Source organism: Mauremys mutica, chromosome 9, assembly GCF_020497125.1.
Source record: "Mauremys mutica isolate MM-2020 ecotype Southern chromosome 9, ASM2049712v1, whole genome shotgun sequence".
Taxonomy (NCBI): domain Eukaryota; kingdom Metazoa; phylum Chordata; order Testudines; family Geoemydidae; genus Mauremys; species Mauremys mutica.
This window is the reverse complement of record NC_059080.1, coordinates 260,021-278,431: the sequence shown is the minus strand read 5'-3', so window position 1 is coordinate 278,431 and position 18,411 is coordinate 260,021. Positions and strand designations below refer to the sequence as shown.

General features: G+C 43.6%; 1 protein-coding gene across 1 annotated transcript in view; it reads left to right on the top strand.

Annotated features, from left to right (window-relative positions):
* TAF1 (TATA-box binding protein associated factor 1) overlaps positions 1-18,411 on the top strand; it is a 113,405-nt gene that overhangs the window by 61,140 nt on the left and 33,854 nt on the right. The window contains exons 20-29 of the mRNA XM_045030454.1: positions 348-497; positions 667-786; positions 966-1,141; positions 2,174-2,415; positions 6,096-6,309; positions 8,491-8,656; positions 10,869-11,080; positions 11,340-11,448; positions 12,146-12,244; positions 13,881-14,058. Coding sequence (XP_044886389.1) covers positions 348-497; positions 667-786; positions 966-1,141; positions 2,174-2,415; positions 6,096-6,309; positions 8,491-8,656; positions 10,869-11,080; positions 11,340-11,448; positions 12,146-12,244; positions 13,881-14,058 — 1,666 coding nt within the window. The remainder of the gene's footprint in view (positions 1-347; positions 498-666; positions 787-965; positions 1,142-2,173; positions 2,416-6,095; positions 6,310-8,490; positions 8,657-10,868; positions 11,081-11,339; positions 11,449-12,145; positions 12,245-13,880; positions 14,059-18,411) is intronic.

The window sequence follows — 18,411 nt, the reverse complement described above, 5'->3', positions numbered from 1 at the left end:
GCATGAGCAGAGGTGCCTGGGAGAGGAGAGAGCTAAGGTGACAGCACAGGTCAGGAGGGCTCAGCACATCAGGGAATGCAGATGTCTATATTTATTTCACTGTATTTTTAAAGCTGTTTGAACATAAATGTTTCCTCTGAATGAGGACAGATCATGTGTGTGTTTATGGTTCACTCAGTTTATGTCCATTAAAAACTGTGGTCTGTCAGTAAATTAAACTTGAGAACATTAGTAAAAACTGTTTAATTTGCTTAAAATTTTGATGGGGCCAAAAACAGAATGGGTGGAAATCTCTCCGTGGTGAGAGTGACAGAAGTGTGATGGCCTATTTCTCTCCTTTATGGCAGGTGCGCACAGCTCCTTGGAATACCACACGAGCCTTCATTGCTGCTATGAAGGGGAAGTGTCTTCTGGAAGTGACTGGTGTGGCAGATCCTACAGGTTGTGGTGAAGGATTCTCTTATGTGAAGATCCCAAACAAACCAACCCAGCAGAAGGTAGATGTGTTCCCAAGGCTGGTGTGGGGCAAGAGGGATAAGCCTGAAGAAGTGGAATAAAGATGGGGTGGGAGGGGCGGTTTGAGAGGATGTCAGACAGAGGGAATGAGAATACAGAAAAGGTTAGTGTGTGTGGTGACATTCAGAGGCTATGTCTTTCTCTGAACAGGATGACAAGGAGCCACAGCCAGTGAAGAAGACCGTGACAGGGACGGATGCTGATCTCCGGCGTCTGTCTCTCAAAAATGCCAAACAGCTTCTACGTAAATTTGGTGTTCCTGAAGAAGAGGTGAGTTTGATACAGGAGCTACACAGTATGGAGTCCTGTCCATGGGAAACTTTGTTGGATGGATCCAGAGTGGCTTATGGAGAGGGCTCACTTTTAACTCTAGCCTTTGTGAATACAGATCCTCCTCCCTGAACTATCTGTCTCCTGAATCCCTTTCTAGTGTGTGTCTTGTTTCTCAGATTAAGAAGCTTTCTCGTTGGGAAGTGATTGATGTGGTGCGCACAATGTCCACAGAGCAGGCTCGTTCAGGGGAGGGGCCTATGAGTAAATTTGCACGTGGGTCTCGGTTCTCAGTGGCAGAACATCAGGAGAGATATAAAGAGGAGTGTCAGCGCATCTTCGACTTGCAGAATAAGTAAGTTCTTATCAGGTATTTACAGCCTTCTGTCCGTTCCCCAGTCAGGAGCTTAGCGTCTTTTGCTTTGCTTATGGGCCTTACGGACTTTGAATGCCTGTGAGCTGCAGAGCATAGTGGGGGTTCATGTTGATTTGTCCAGCTGAGCCACATTAATAGAGCACTGAGGATGAGGGCTTTGTGGGAATGTTTGTAGAACATATCGGGATGGTTTTGGTGTTCTCTTGGTTGCAGATCTTTTGGGAAAGATCAGGAATGGAAGTCTGGCACCATACCCTGACAGGTGTGATATGATATTCCACAGAGCTCTGTTTCTAGGGCCACAGTTTCTAGATTCTTACCCCTGTCTCTGTTGGGTAGCAACTACTGGCTCCACACCCTTCTCTGTGTTACTATAGCTCATAACATTTACATCTCCATTCCAAGGCTATATCTACACTTAAAACGCTACAGCAGCACAGCTGCAGCAGCACTTCAGTGTAGACACATATCGCAGCAACAGGAGGGGTTCTCCCTTTGCTGTAGGTAATCCACCTCTCTAAGAGGCGGTAGCTATAGAAGAACTCTTCCATCAACCTAGCTCTAACTACACCTGGGGGTTAGGTCGGCTTAACTACGTCTCTCGGAGGTGTGGATTTTTTATAGCCCTGAGAGATGTAGTTATGCTGATGTAACTTTTTCAGTGTAACCAGCCCCAGGTTCTTCAACCAAAATGTTGGTCTGAGAGCCAGCAGGGTAGGCAGATGATTGGACTATCATTGGACTATTGGCAGAGAGAAGGACAATTGAATGAGAGGAGGGGTATTGAGTTTGGGATCCTTTTGGGACCAGAAGCTGCAGGATGGCTGAAGCGGAAGAGCTGATTAACTGTTTGAGGGGTATGTGTACATTCCAGGCTACTCTTTGGGAGGGCTGGTTTTATACCTACTGCTGTCACTTTTGTTCTCTCATTTATGCATGGAGGGTTGGGATAGATGGTGAGGTACTTGTGGTTTGTAAGATAACTGACTTTGAAGCTGTCTCCTGTTTCAGAGTTTTAGAATCAACTGAGATCTTATCAACAGACACAGACAGCAGCTCAGCTGAGGACAGTGACTTCGAGGAGATGGGAAAGAATATTGAGAATATGTTACAGAACAAGAAAACCAGCTCACAGCTGTCTCGGGAGAGAGAAGAACAGGAGCGGAAGGAGCTGCAAAGGATGCTTCTGGGAGAAGACAGTGGCAATGACAAGGAAAGGAGCAAAAAGGACAGGAGAGACAAAAAAGGATTGTGTGAGTGATTGCAATAAGTGGGGTGCAGGGGCAGGAGATGTGGTGATGGTGTGGAGTACCTAGAAATGGCTGTATTCGATCAGACCAGTGCTTTGTGTAGCCCAGTGTCCTGTCTGAACTGTTGCTTCAGAGAAAAGTGCATAATCCTCATAATTATGCATTGATGTGCTTGTTTGAAAGAGGTGGAGGGTGGTATTGTTTTCCTACCCCCAAGCACATAGATGGATTAGCTTAAGGAGTGAAGATTAATATCTACTGTGTTCCCTTTGTCTGCTGATTTTGTAGTTCTGTTATAAAGCTATCAAGTTTGGGCTGATTGGTTTAGGATGTCAAGTGCTGCTTTCTGCTAAGAATTCCTTTATTCTTGAGAGGTTTGCAGACTTTTTTCTGCGGCAGTGATTTTCAACCTAGGGGCCCAGAGACTATGTCTAAGATTTCCAGAGGGGTCCACACCTCCATTTGAAAATTTTTAGGGGTCAGCAAATGAAAAAAGGTTGAAAACCACTGCTCTAGGGCTTTATTTACTCTATAACTAGTACAATGTTATTTTAACAATTTGTGACACCCTCATCTGGTTACACCACAGTTATATATGTGCAACAGATTTTCTAGATGTTAGTCATGTTTGTGTGTCCAAATCTACCACACTGTGTTGTAGCAATTTATTCTGGAAAAACTTGGGCAGCTATCCTGTAGTGCCTCAGCAGAGAAGAGTGTAATTTGGAGTACATCTACACCTAGGGCTTGTCTACACTACAGTATTGTGATATGTCCTTACCATGCTGGTAAAACATCTCACCTCCACAAAAACAACTTCCAGTAGTGCACAGTTGGTCAGACCATCATTGTTGTTACATCTTATTCTGATTAAAATTGATCACTATTGAATTGGCACTGGATTGATCTGTAATGTGGTATTGCCACTGTGGGCAGGAAACTCAGACTAGAAGAAAGTACTTTGACAGAGGGGACATTTAACCACGAGGACATTACCAACTTTTCCTTTGGCTGACAGAGGTCTAGGACAAGCAGGCTGGATGTCAGGAGTGTCTTGGATTTCTGCTTGCACAGAACTGAGCCTTCAGAAAGTCAGATGAGTTATGTGTTTATATATGCCATTTGTAAAGAAAACGGAGCTTCTAAGGCAACAGTGTTTAAATAGGTAGTAGCAGCAATCAGGGCAGGCAAAACTCCACATGGGATCAGGAAACACTCAACTAGGTCAATGGCAACTCGTAGCCTGAGAGAAATGAAAAAAGGGAGGGCTATTGAGTTAGCCATTCCTACAAGACCTAATGGAAACAGCTCTGCTGGGAAATTCTGTAAAGAGGTTTGTAACCACATCTCCTTTCAGAGTGGAGAGAATTCACAAGGACAGCTTAACTAAAACCATTGACAATAAACAAAAGCCAGCCCCATCCGATAATGAAGGAAAGGGGCCTCTGGACTGTTGGGGTCTGTTTTGTAAAGTCAAAATTTGCAGGCCAGAACAAAAGTGTTTTACAGGAGAACTTGTTCCAGAACTCTGCTTCCAGGAAGATGTGTGGGCATGGCTAAGCCAGTTGTTTTCCTTTCTTTCAGGGTTATGGATTGCATGTTATGCAATGTCCTTTTAAGGATCAAGTACTCATATTGTTTATTCTTGCCTTTCAGTAATTGATTGCATTACTGCTGAATCTTGGGTTCCTCTGTCAGATCTTTCTTCCTTCTGTCCAGAGAAGATACATAGTGCAGATATCTAGGCTGAAATTGCAATGGAAGAAATGACAGAAGCTACATGTGTATGACTTAGATATTTATATAACACTTGGGTGCCACGGTTTAACTTTTCCCAGTTAATATGTGAAAAAAAACAGGAGTACTTGTGGCACCTTAAAGACTAACAAATTTATTTGAGCATGAGCTTTCGTGAGCTAAAGCTCACTTCTTCGGATGCATAGAATGGAACACACAGACAGGAGATATTTATACATACAGAGAACATGAAAAGGTGGAAGTATGCATACCAACAGGCAGAGTCTAATCAATTGAGATGAGCTATCGTTAGCAGGAGGAAAAAAAAAAACTTTTTGAAGTGATAATTAAGATGGTGTGAGGAGAACTTAACATAGGGAAATAGATTCAATTGGTGTAATGACCCAACCATTCCCAGTCTTTGTTTAGACCACAGTTAATAGTATCTAGTTTGCATATTAATTCAAGTTCAGCAGTTTCTCTTTGAAGTCTGTTTTTGAAGTTTTTTTGTTGCAAAATTGCCACCTTCAAGTCTGTCACTGAGTGGTTAGAGAGGTTGAAGTGTTCTCCCACTGGTTTTTGAATGTTATGATTCCTGATGTCAGATTTGTGTCCATTTATTCTTTTGCGTAGAGACTGTCCGGTTTGGCCAATGTACATGGCAGAGGGGCATTGCTGGCACATGATGGCATATATCACATTGGTAGATGTGCAGGTGTACGAGCCCCTGATGGTGTGTCTGATGTGATTAGGTCCTGTGATGGTGTCACTTGAATGGATATGTGGACAGAGCTGGCATCGGGCTTTATTGCAAGGATAGGTTCCTGGGTTAGTGTTTATGTTGTATGGTGTGCGGTTGCTGGTGAGTATTTGCTTCAGGTTGGGAGGCTGTCTATAAGCGAGGACTGGCCTGTCTCCCAAGATCTGTGAGAGTGAGGGATCATCTTTAAGGATAGGTTGTAAATCTTTGATGATGCGCTGGAGAGGTTTTAGTTGGGGGCTGTAGGTGATGGCTAGTGGTGTTCTGTTATTTTCTTTTTTAGGCCTGTCCTGTAGTAGGTGGCTTCTGGGTACTCTTCTGGCTCTGTCAATCTGTTTTTTCACTTCAGCAGGTGGGTATTGTAGGTTTAAGAATGCTTGATAGAGATCTTGTAGGTGTTTATCTCTGTCCGAGGGATTGGAGCAAATACGGTTGTATCTTAGAGCTTGGCTGTAGACAATGGATCGTGTGGTGTGTCCGGGATGGAAGCTGGAGGCATGTAAGTAAGTATAGCGGTCAGTGGGTTTCCGGTATAGGGTGGTATTTATGTGACCATCGTTTATTAGCACAGTAGTGTCTAGGAAATGGACCGCTTGCGTGGATTGGTCTAGGCTGAGGTTGATGGTGGGATGGAAATCGTTAAAATCTCGGTGGAATTCCTCGAGGGCTTCTTTTAGACTCTGCCTGTTGGTATGCATACTTCCACCTTCTCATGTTCTCTGTATGTATAAATATCTCCTGTCTGTGTGTTCCATTCTATGCATCCGAAGAAGTGAGCTTTAGCTCACGAAAGCTCATGCTCAAATAAATTTGTTAGTCTTTAAGGTGCCACAAGTACTCCTGTTTTTTTTGCGGATACAGACTAACACGGCTGCTACTCTGAAACCAGTTAATATGTGAAATCCTTGTTGATGCTGATACTTCGTTGATGAGCACCAATAAAAGAACGTGCCTAGATAAATCTTTCTAACTTCTCATCTTATCTTTCTGCTCATACCATGGTATCTGCATGCCTTACACCTGCATCCTAGATTCTAGAGATGGCATTTTAGATTCTCAAGCAAACAGGTTTGTCCCTGTCCCTGGTCTCTGGTATTGGGGTGTCATGATCTCTCAGGACAAAGGGAATGTAAAATTTCTAGAGCATGAACTGTTTTGGAAACCCTTAAAATAATCTCTTTTGTAGCATCAGCTTCGGGCACCTCAGCAGGCTCTCACAAAGATGATGACACTGCCTCTGTAACCAGTCTCAATTCCTCTGCCACTGGCCGTCGCCTCAAAATCTATCGCACGTTTCGAGATGAGGATGGGAAAGAGTATGTGCGGTGTGAGACAGTTCGTAAGCCCTCTGTCATTGATGCCTACAGCCGAATACGGACCACCAAGGATGAAGAGTTCATGTAAGGCCTTAGAAGACTTTTCATTTCCTTCTGACATCAGTTATGTAGAGTGTTGGCACAGTTATGTAGAGTGCAGTTCCTGACTGTGGGGAATTACTGCTGAAAAATAGTGAATCCAGTATAACTGAATTGAGAATGCACTCTTTTGGCTGCAGTTGGGATGGCTCTTATGCCTGCTGCATGGCAGGAAGAGATATGTTCCTCATGACCTGTGGAGCAGTCTCTGGCTTTGTCCAGTACTTAATACTCGAGAGAGAGGTGAAAATCTCCAATACAATTGTCCAAGTACACATTATTTCCCTCTGTTTAAAACGTGTTGTCTTTTAATGTGATTGAATTTCCTCAGCAGTACTGATGTCTGGGATTATTGTAGGTGAAGAAAGCAGCCACACTTACAGTTAAGGTTGCCTAACTCTTTCCATTGTAAGACCTTGTTTTCAATCACTTTATAACTCTGCCAAACATTAATCATTTGGGCTGAAAATTTTTATGCTAGATATCTGTCTCTGGCTGATTTTTTTGGAAAGTTTAAACAAAGATGGTTCAGCCACTTCAGCAAATGGAAATGTTTTGCCAGTGTAAATTATTGTAACCATTTATTTGAGAAGCTCTAGCACCTTTAGACTTTAGTGCATGAACTTGAACGTTGGCAAAGGGTTGCCCTCAGGTTATAGGGCTGCCTTTTTTTGTTGTCTCTGTGAAATACCAGCGAAATTCCAGCTGCATGTAAGCCTCTGAAAATGCTATTTGCATGTGTTCAGAGGTTTGTCAGAGGCTAGTAAATAAATTCTGCAAAAATTCTATTTATACTTAGCATGTGCTAGTCCAGTGCCGCAGGGATTGGGTAGGATTTCCCCTACAGTAGCTCATTTTAGCTGCACAGGGGGTAGGAGCAACAGGGATAGGCAGAAAGTCTAAAACAACTAGAGAAAACCCCTCACCAGAACCTGGAACAGAACCCAAAATTTCTGACTCCCTATGTTTCTCTGCTGACTAGCAAAAAGTTATAAAAGCCACTAGCAAAGTTTGTCTCTCCCCATCTAGTGACTGGTCCACATGGAGGATAATAGCTTAGTGCTGCTACTAGTTACTCTTTTAGCTTAAGTTGCAGAGGACTGTGCTGTAGATCTAAAGTTTTCAGCCCTGCTAAGACTTGTGTGGGGATCATTATGATTCCACATGACAGAATTTCTGATTTTTCAGTTTTGTATTAAAACCATAGGCTGCTAATGGAACCTTAAACTGACTGCCTCGTATATATCCTAAGCATTTCAAATTGGGCTCCCTGAATTAGTGGACACTTCTGACCGTTTTGACCTTAATCTCTTTGTGCCTCAGTTTCCAATCTGGAAAATAGGGATAATCTCCTCCTCTCAGCTCAGAACGGTGTTAGAAAATAAATTAATTAATGTTTATGAAGCACTTGAAAATTTACAGCGACGAACAAAATAGAAAAATCCATGAGGAAATTAATAATTCGGTACTCAGTGTAGGGTTTGGATGGTGTGTAGTAAATGAGGTCTGAGGTCATTGCATGATAAGGATAAAGAAACATATTTAATAGCTACCCATTCAGAGAGCACCATTTATCTTGTGCACTGAATGAGGCAGGGGCCTGTGGAAAAAATAGGATGTGATCATGTAATTAAAGGCTGTATCATAATGCATCTGCATAAAAGGGCTGAATTAAGGTTGCACGGGCAATCTGAATGCTTGACTTTGTAATCCTAATATTCTTTTAACGTAGAAATTTTAAAAATATTTCGTATCTTCTAGTTTAGTAAATCTACAGTATATCTTAAAAAATAGACTGAGTTGTCCAGATAGTCTGTGACCAGTGCCATGTGGGTCAACCAGTCAGAATCTCAAGTGTCTCCTTTACTCCAGGACTGGCCATGCCTGGGAGTGTTGCTGACATGTGCTCGCAATTGCTGTGTTGGGAAAGAGATCTTGTTCTACTGCCCATCCACCTATGCATGCTGACTTTTTTAGGGATCACTGCTCCCATCAGTGAAACTAGATAAATCCAGTTCATGGGAGGAAGTGTTTAAACAAAAATACTAGTGCTTTTCATTAAGGTTTGGGGATAAGGCTCTGTGGGTGTTCAAGTTCCAGGAAAACTGGGCTGGCAGAAGGATGCTTGGCCACTTGTAGACCTAGATTAAAACCTTTGTGTTCCAGACGAAAATTTGCCCTCTTTGATGAGCAGCACCGGGAGGAGATGCGGAAGGAGCGGCGCAGGATCCAGGAGCAGTTAAGGCGGCTCAAACGGAACCAGGAAAAAGAAAAACTCAAGGGCCCACCAGAGAAAAAACCCAAGAAAATGAAGGAGCGGCCAGATCTGAAGGTAACTAAGCATCAAGTAAAACAAAGCAATCCAAGGGAGAAAAGGCAATGGAATACAGTGTCCTAACAAACCTTTTCCTCATTTGGATAGAAGAAAGAGGAGAAAACTATGGGATAGGATTTGACAACATAGGTGCTGTTTCCAGGGTCTTAATATCAAGTATAAGTCACACACTCCATGCTTAGTTTTGCTCTATAACATGGTCTGGAATATCCCAGGTCCAGTACGTCCAGATAAATGCTAATGACTCTTACTATGACATGAGCAATTTTTGGCTGGCATGCGATTAAAAAAATGAATCGTGATTAATCGTGCTGTTAATAATAGAATACCATTGATTTAAATATTTTTGGATGTTTTCTACATTTTCAAATATATTATATTCCGTTGTAACTGAAATCAAAGTGTATAGTGCTCACTTTATATTTATTTTTAGTACAAATATTTGCACTGTAAAAAACAAAAGAAATAGCATTTTTCAGTTCACCTAATACAAGTACTGTAGTGCAATCTCTTTATCATGAAAGTTGAACTTAAAAATGTAGATTTTTATTGTTGTTACATAACTGCACTCAAAAATAAAACAATGTAAAACTTTAGAGCCTTCAAGTCCACTCAGCCCTACTTCAGCCAATCGCTCAGACAAACAAGTTTGGTTACAATTTGCAGGAGATAATGCTGCCTGCTTCTTGTTTACAGTGTCACCTGAAAGTGAGAACAGGCATTTCCATGGCACTGTTGTAGCTGGTGTTGCAAGATATTTACGTACCTGATGCGCTAAAGATTCATATGGCCCTTAATGCTTCAACCATCATTCCGGGGGACATGCGTCCATGCTGATTACATGTTCTGCTTGATAACGATCCAAAGCAGAGCGGACTAATGCATGTTAATTTTCATCATCTGAATCAGATGCCACCAGCAGAAGGTTGATTTTCTTTTTTGGTAGTTCGGGTTCTGTAGTTTCCATATCAGAGGTTGCTCTTTTAAGACTTCTGAAAGCATGCTCCACACCTCGTCCCTCTCAGATTTTGGATGGCACTTCATATTCTTAAACCGTGTGTTGAGTGCTGTAGCTATTTTTAGAAATCTCACATTGGTACCTTCTTTGCATTTTATCAAATCTGTGGTGAGTGTTCTTAAAACAAACAAGATGTGCTGGGTCATCATCCGAGACTGCTATAAGATGAAATATATTGGCAGTATTTGGGTAAAACAGAACTGGAGACATACAATTCTCTCCCAGGGAGTTCAGTCATAAATTTAGTTAATGCATCTTTTTTTAACAAGCATCATCAGCATGGAAGCATGTCCTCTGGAATGGTGGCTGAAGCGTGAAGGGACATATGAATGTTTAGCATATCTGGCATGTAACTACCTTGCAAAGCCGGCTACAAAAGTGCCATGCAAATGCTTGTTCTCACTTCCTGGTGATGTAAATAAGAAGCAGGCAGCATTATCTCCCATAAATGTAAACAAACTTGTTTGTCTTAGCAATTGGCTAAACAAGAAGTAGGACTGAGTGGACTTGTAGGTTCTAAAAGTTTTACATTGTTTTGTTTTTGAGTGTAGTTATGTAACAAAAAAAATTCTACATTTGTAAGTTACACTTTAATGATAAAGAGATTGCACTACAGTACTTGTCTGAGGTGAATTGAAAAATACTATTTTATCATTTTTACAGTGCAAATATTTGTAATTAAAAATAATATAAAGTGAGCACTATACACTTTGTATTCTGTGTTGTAATAGAAATCAATATATTTGAAAACGTAAAAAAATCCAGAAATATTTAATAAATTTCAATTGGTATTCTGTTGTTTAACAGTGTGATTAATCATGATCAATTTTTTTGAGTTAATCTCGTGAGTTAACTGTGATTAATCAACAGCACTAATTATTTCCTTTATATGTTACGTGGAGCTAGAATGTTAGGCCAGTAAGAAGCTGCTATCTTACTGGTAAATTGGTAATTATCTTACCTCTAAATCAAATGGTGGATTCTCTGTCTCTGACTTCAAATTAAGACTAGATGCCTTTCTGGAACTGATACTTTAACCAAGCACAAATTATACAGGGCTTAAAATGGATAACTGGGTGAAATTTAATGGCTTGTGATATGTGAGAGGTCAGACTAGATGATCTGTAGTTCCCATCTGCCCTTAAACTCTGAATACATTTTAATTGTTCACCTTGTTTATCTTTTCTGCAGTTAAAATGTGGAGCCTGTGGTGCAATTGGACACATGAGAACTAATAAATTCTGTCCCCTCTACTATCAAACGAATGCCCCACCCTCCAACCCTGTTGCCATGACAGAGGAGCAGGAGGAAGAGCTGGAAAAGACAGTCATTCACAATGATAACGAAGAGCTTATCAAAGTGGAGGGGACCAAAATTGTTCTCGGAAAGCAACTGATTGAGAGGTGAGGGCAGGACTGGAGGTTCAGGGATGGGTGGTGAGAAAGGCAGTCTGTGGGCTGATGCAAGATACATAAACATCACAGGTGCAGTAGACACAGGAGTAAAGTGGCTGGGTTTTGGATATATTGTTGATGAATGTAGTATTTAAATCCTGATTGAGCTTGGTATTGTACCAGACAGGATCTGTGCTGATTCTGAGGTGCAAACAGTCTTGCTGGTAAGAGATGCAAAGGAAATAAGAGGTCTATTTCTTTTCTCTAGTGCAGATGAGGTTCGCAGGAAATCACTGGTCTTGAAGTTCCCTAAACAGCAGCTTCCTCCAAAGAAAAAGCGGCGAGTTGGGACCACAGTTCACTGCGATTATTTGAATGTGAGTGTAGATATCATTGGATCAATTTTTAGTCTCTTCATGTCCAGTTGTTAAGGCTACATTTTAGTCATGGGTATTTTTAGTAAAAGTAATGGACAGACCATGGGCAGTAAACAAAAATTCACGGTCTATGACCTGTCCATAACTTTTATTATATAGCCTAACTAAAACTTGCGGGTTCTTGAAGTGGGGTGGTGTCTGTGGGTGCTCGGGGGGTGGGGTGGGCCACAGGCAGCGGTGCGTGGCCTTGGACCCCTGCTGGGGGGGTGGGGCCCGCAGGTGCAGGCAGCATGTGGAGCCCCCTGGGGGTGGCCCTCCACCTAGAAGCTGTAGGGCCATGCCAGTGGGAGCCCCCCACCCTGAGGTAAATGGCCCCCCCCCGCACCCTACCTCACACCCAAACTGCTGAAGCTGGCCCAGGGGCTGCCTGGCTTGGGTAGCTCCTGAGCCATCATTGGCTGCTGCAGAAGTTACAGAGGTCATGGAAAGTCACGGAATCCGTGACAGACTCGCAGCCTTACCCATTGTCCATCCTGTTCAGTCCTTACACTGCTCATGGCCATCCATAGTACAGCACATGAGGCATGTATCTGCGTATCCACCCATAGAATTAATAAACTAAACCTGCAGAGAACTTGTTTAGATTTATATTTTGTGTTTTGGAAGTGCCTTAACTTCCTACTTCTGATTTCTTCAGCGGCCTCACAAGTCCATCCATCGGCGACGAACGGACCCTATGGTAACTTTGTCATCGATTCTAGAGGGCATTATCAATGATATGAGAGATCTTCCCAATGTAAGTTTAGGCCGTATGGTCAAAGTTCTGTGTCCTAAGTAGGCTGATAGATTGAGTTCCGTGGCTGAATCTGAGACCCCAGAATTACACAACACTGCCCCCGCAAGCTCTCTCACTGTCACTGCCTCCTTGCTCCAGTCCAGTCAGACTTGCATCCCTTGAATATTGCCCTCAATTCTTCAGTTTATTGTGCTGCAGGGTATTTTCAGTAAGAGTAACTGAATCATAGATATCTAGGCAATATGGTAACTCGGGCTCTTGGAATCAGGGAAAGCACTTAAGCCTTTTTGGTACTGGGGAGATGATACATCTCTGCTTTCATTTCCCTTCTGTCATCTGAGCAGTAAAGGGGGGAAAGGATCAATGTGGGGAGAAGGGGTTGAATTTTTCATTCCCACCCCATTATTTGTTACTAATCCAACAATTAGTAAGTAAATTAGCTTCATGTTTCTTTTTAAATGATCAGCAGTGGAATAATTCACAATGTTGACGTGTCATCATTAAGCTTCAGACTCAACACCACACTAATAGGCTCTTGCATTCTGATCTACACTTTCAAAGCTGTCACCAGACTCAAAGACATCATTGTATTGGCTTACATTTATTTCACACTTTGAAGATTATCTTTGCAACAGTAAGGATTAGTGAATTTTAAAAAAAATAAAAGCTTAGAATCTCTGGAGCACAATTATAGAGCGGATACAAAAAGGACAATTGTGCAGCAATTTATACAGCTTTATAATTGTATTATATGGGGGGAGGGATAGCTCAGTGTTTTGAGCATTGGCCTGCTAAACCCAGGGTTGTGAGTTCAATCCTTGAGGGGGCCACTTAGGAATCTGGGGCAAAAATCAGTACTTGGTCCTGCTAGTGAAGGCAGGGGGCTGGACTCGATGACCTTTCGAGCTCCCTTCCAGTTCTAGGAGATAGGATATCTCCATTAATTTAAAAATTTATGTGGGACTTTGGAGAGAGCTATTGAATATAGACTTGTTTCTGGTTTTAGGTAAAGTTGGAATTGATTTTAAAATATTAGCCAAGATTTACAAAAATAGGAGTCTAAAGTTAAGTTTCTTATTTAGGCTACTGTGTAAGAAAACCTACTTTCAAAAGTGCTGAACACCCAGTAACTCCCACTGAAGTCCTTGTGGGATGCTTCTTCCTCAGAGTGATGGCAAAGTCATAACAGAATAGTAAATTCTGTAGAGAGAAACAAAATACCACAGTCACATACAGGTGATCTTCAGCATGTGTAGCTTAGTAGGTATGTCTGCACAGCATTTTGGAGCAAGCCTCCCAGTCCGGGTTGATGGACTTGGGGTAGTGGGACTCACACTAGTACTCTAAAAATAGCTGTGCAGACAGCGCTTTGAAGTTGCAGGTTGGGCTCTGAAGCCTAGGGAGGGGGGTAGACCTCCAAGCCCAAACTTGAGCCCTACCTGAACTTCAAAGTGCTGTCTATGCAGCTATTTTTAGAGTGCTAGTGTGAGCCCTGATACCCCAAGTCTATTGACCGGACTGGGAGGCTCACTCCAAAATGCCATGTAGACATACCCTAGAGGGCCTCTGATCTGCTGGCTATTCTGCTTGTGGAGGTTGATGGGACTGAATGCCCATTCTTTTTTGTATTCCTCAGACATATCCTTTTCACACACCTGTTAATGCAAAGGTCGTGAAAGACTATTACAAAATCATTACACGGCCTATGGACCTACAGACCCTGCGTGAAAATGTCCGTAAACGTCTATACCCTTCCCGGGAAGAGTTCCGTGAACACCTGGAGCTGATTGTGAAGAACAGTGCAACGTACAATGGTAGGAAGCTCCCTAAAACACTGAGGTTCAGTTTTTCATCTGGTGAGCTGTGTTGCACTGTAATGGGAATTGTGCATATGCCTTGTGTATGGAATCTGGTGGCATGGGAGGGGGAAAACTCTCATACACTGCAGAGAAAAGATGAAAGCAGCAAAGTTAACACTGTCAAAATGGATAAGATGAATATAACGGATTTCTTCAAAGATATCAGGAGGACAATAAATTAGTCAGCTTGTTATAAATTTAGAAGGGGTGAACTCTAAAATCTGTCTATACAAAACAAAATAAGAGGCTTGGGCAGTTAGGAAGTAATGAAGGCTTTATCAACAGGAGGTCAGATTTGTGGGTGGAGGTACCCTGTTAATTTCTGGCCATAACCTGAGCTCTGTCCACAGGTGAAGCCAAAATGAGTCATTCTTGGTAGATTGCACTTTACGATATGATCATCCTCTTTTCTGTCAAAATTTGATCAGCAATGAGATAGTTACCAATGTTAGTATTTACATTGCCATATTATGCTTCAGAATCTATACATTCCTTGAAGTGAATTGCGGCAATTCACGCCTCTCAAGGCTATTACTTCATATTCTGCAAACCGAGGAGTAGCCTTCGTTGTAATAAAGGCTTTGTCTAGACTACCCTTCTGTCGGTCAGGGATGTGAAAAAAACCCTTTCTGACCGACATAAGTTGCATCAGCAAAAGTGCTGCTGTGGACAGCACTGTGTCGGCAGGAGAGACTCTACTGCCGACATAGCTAATGCCAGTCATTTGGGGATGGTTTAATTATGCCGACGGGAGAGTTCTCTCCTGTTGGCAAAGAGCAGTTTACCTGGGAGACCTTACAGTGGCACAGCTGTAGTGGTGCAGCTGTGCTGCTGCAAGGTCCGTGGTGTAGACATAGCCAAAGGTTTTGCTGATACAGCTATGCCAGCAGAACCCCCCAGTGGAGACTTGGACCCTCCAGTAGAGTTTATACCAGCAAAAGGTCTATCGCCAGGATAGCTGTGTTTGCATGGGTTTTTTTTGGCAGAGCTATGTTAGTCAAGGGTGTGGTTCTTTCACACCCTGCCGATGTAAGTATGCTGACAAAACTTTGTAGTGTGGGCTGGCTTCAGGCAGACATCACTATAGTGATTTACATTTGGTTGGTGTTTTCAAGGTTTTCGTCCCAGCCAGAAACCTATTTTTGAAAAATGAATCTTTAGATTTTATAGAGCAACATGCAGTTGCTGGGTAAAAGTGCTGATTCACTGAACCACTGTGAGGCAGCCCTATTGTGATTCCTGTTAACACAGCTTTTTATCTGACAAGTATTCTTTACAAATATTAGGCACTATATAAGTGCTAAGCCTTGCCATATTCCAGGCCCCATGTATTCAGCGGCAAGCAGGACTTAAACTCTGGTAGACCTCCCTGGATTCTGCAGTAGTCTGGAAAATCTGTAGCCACTTCATTCACAAAGGAAGCACCTGTCTTTGCTCAGTTGGTTTTCCGTGTTTTCTTCACAAACATGAGGGCTAGAATAATGGGTGGTTTTTTAAGTGCTTGCTCATGTCAGTTCCAGTCAGGGGGTGTGCGCGCCACGTGCACAGTAACGGGAAGGTTTTTCACCTAGCAGTACCCGTCGGTTTGACTCAGGCACCCCCTGGAATAGTGCCTCCATGGCACCATATATAGGGTCCTGTCAACCCGCTGCCACTTCAGTTCCTTCTTACCGCCTGTGATGGTTAGCCAGAATGCTTGTTCTCTTTTGCTTTGGCAAGCCTTTCTCCCTAGTAGTCTTCAGACTTTTCTCCTGTAAATAGTTAAATCAGTAGTTAGTAGTCAGTCAGTCAATATATAGTTAGAATTCCAGTAGGGAATTGTTCTGGGGGTACCCCTCATCGTGTCCCCCTGCAGTACTGGGGCATGCCTCAGTCCCCGGGGTTTAAACCTTGTGCAGCTTGTAGCAAGCCTATGCCCAGGAGTGACCCCCACACTTACTGCTTGAAGTGTTTGGGGGAATTGCATCGAAAGGACCGTTGCGCTGGAGTTGCCCTCCACGCTGGAGACCGTTGAGGTGGTGAGAGAACTTACCATATTCACAGTGCTGCCTTCTCCACCTAGGCAAGATAGGGCACCGAGCTCAAAAGCAGTGGCACACCCGAGACAGTCGGTGCCGTCCCAAGGCAAGCCAGCGATGGTACTATGTCGGTCGCCATCCCCTCAGCACTGGTCACCGCTACCCTCTGGCAGTGGACAGGCAGGGGAGTTGCACTGGTCCCCAAGCTCCTGGCACCGGACTCAAAACAGGCGAGAGCATTTCTACCAGAGTCGCGTTTTCAGACCTGTTGCAACAACATACAAGGTCTCTGACAATTCCCTACCACCACAGCAAGGAATTGCCTAAAGCTGCTAGGCCACATGGCTGCCTGTACTTACATAGTACAGCATGTCAGACTGAGACTCCAAGCTCTTCAGGTGTGGCTAGCCTTGGTGTATCGACCAAACTAGGGCAGTCTAAACCAGGTAGTCACTCTTTCACAACCGGTTCTTGAATCTCTCCTATGGTGGCTCAACCTGCAAGTGGTATATCAGCCATCCCTGTCACTGGTTACAGACATGTTAGTGATGGGTTGGGGAGCGCATCTAGGGGAGCTTAGGACTGAAGGTCTCGAGTCCAAGTGGAGCTCTCACTTCACTTCACATCAACATCAAAGAGTTGAAGGCAGTCTGTCTGGCATGCCAGACCTGCCAAGCTCACTTGGAGGGGAGATGTGTGTCAGTCATGACACACAATACAACAGCGATGTTTTATATAAACAGACTGGGGCTTGATTGCAGACGTGTTCCTTCTTCGCTGGAAGGACCCCACCTCCTTTACACATTTCCATCCATCCCACTCGTCCACAAGGTGCTACTCAGAGTTCAGAGGGACAAAGCATTGGTGATATTGATAACTCTAGCTTGGCCACATCAGCACTGGTACACGTCTCTTCTGGAGATGTCAGTGGAAACCCTGATGACCTTACCGCAGCTCCTGGACCTGATGACTCAGGACCACAGCCGCCTTCAGCATCCCATCCTCGAATCTCTCCACCTCATGGCTTGGAAACTCCATGGCTAAAAGATGGCTTGCTCTGATCCAGTTAGGGAAGTCCTCCTTGGAAGTAGGAAACGGTCCACTAGGGCCACCTACCTAGCCAAATGGAAAAGATTCACAATTTGGTTATTGCAAAAATACGTCTCCTATGCACTTGACAATATCCTTTGGTATCTTGGACTACCTTCTACATCTAAAGTAGCAAGGGCTTTCTGTGTCACCAGTAAAAGTCCACTTGGCTGCCATTTGCAGGCCAGTCAGTCTTCACTAATCCAATAGTTGGACACTTTCTTACAGGGCTTGACAGGTTATACCCTCAAATACGGCAGCCAGTCCCAGCCTGGGACCTTAACCTGGTTCTTTCCAAACTAATGGGACCCCACTTGTGACATGCTCTCTGCTCTCTCTCTCATGGAAGGTAGCATTCCATGTAGCAATAACCTCTGCCAGGACAGCATCTGAACTTAGGGCGCTAACATCTGAGCCTCCTTACACAGTGTTTATAAGGACAAGGTTCAGCTTTGGCCGCACCTGGCCTTCCTCCCGAAAGTTGTCTCCCAGTTTTGTGTTAATCAGGATATTTTTCTCCTAGTTTTCTACCCCAAGCTGCACGCAAACAGCCGGGAACAAAAACTCCACTCCTTGAAAGTTTGCCGGGCATTAGCCTTCTATATCTAACGGACAAAGCCATTTTGAAAATCTGCTCAACTATTCATCGTCGTAGCAGACAGAACGAAAGTACTCCCAGTCTCTTCTCAAAGAATTTCATTATCGATTACAACGTGCATCCAAATGTGCTATGACCTGGCGAAAGTACCTGTCCCCATGCTGACAGCGCATGCCACAAGGGCACAGGCATCTTCAGCGTCATTCCTCCCCCAGGTTCCGACCCAGGAAATTTGCAGGGCTGCAACGTGGTCCTCATTCCACACCTTTACCTCACATTATGCCCTTACTCAGCAGGCTAGAGACGATGCAGCCTTTGGCAGAGCGGTGCTTCAATCAGCAAACCCTTGAGCTCTGACCTCGCCTCTGAGTTTCTGCTTAGTAGTCACCTAATTGGAATCGACATGAGCAAGCACTCGAAGCAGAAAAAACAGTTCCCTAACTTTCATAACTGTTGTTCTTCGAGATGTGTTGCTCATGTCCATTCCAAGACCCACCTGCCTCTCCCTGTGTCAGAGCATTGCCAGCAAGAAGGAACTGAAGTGGTGGCGGGTTGGCAGGGCCCTATATACAGTGCCATGGAGGCTCGACTCCAGGGGGTGCC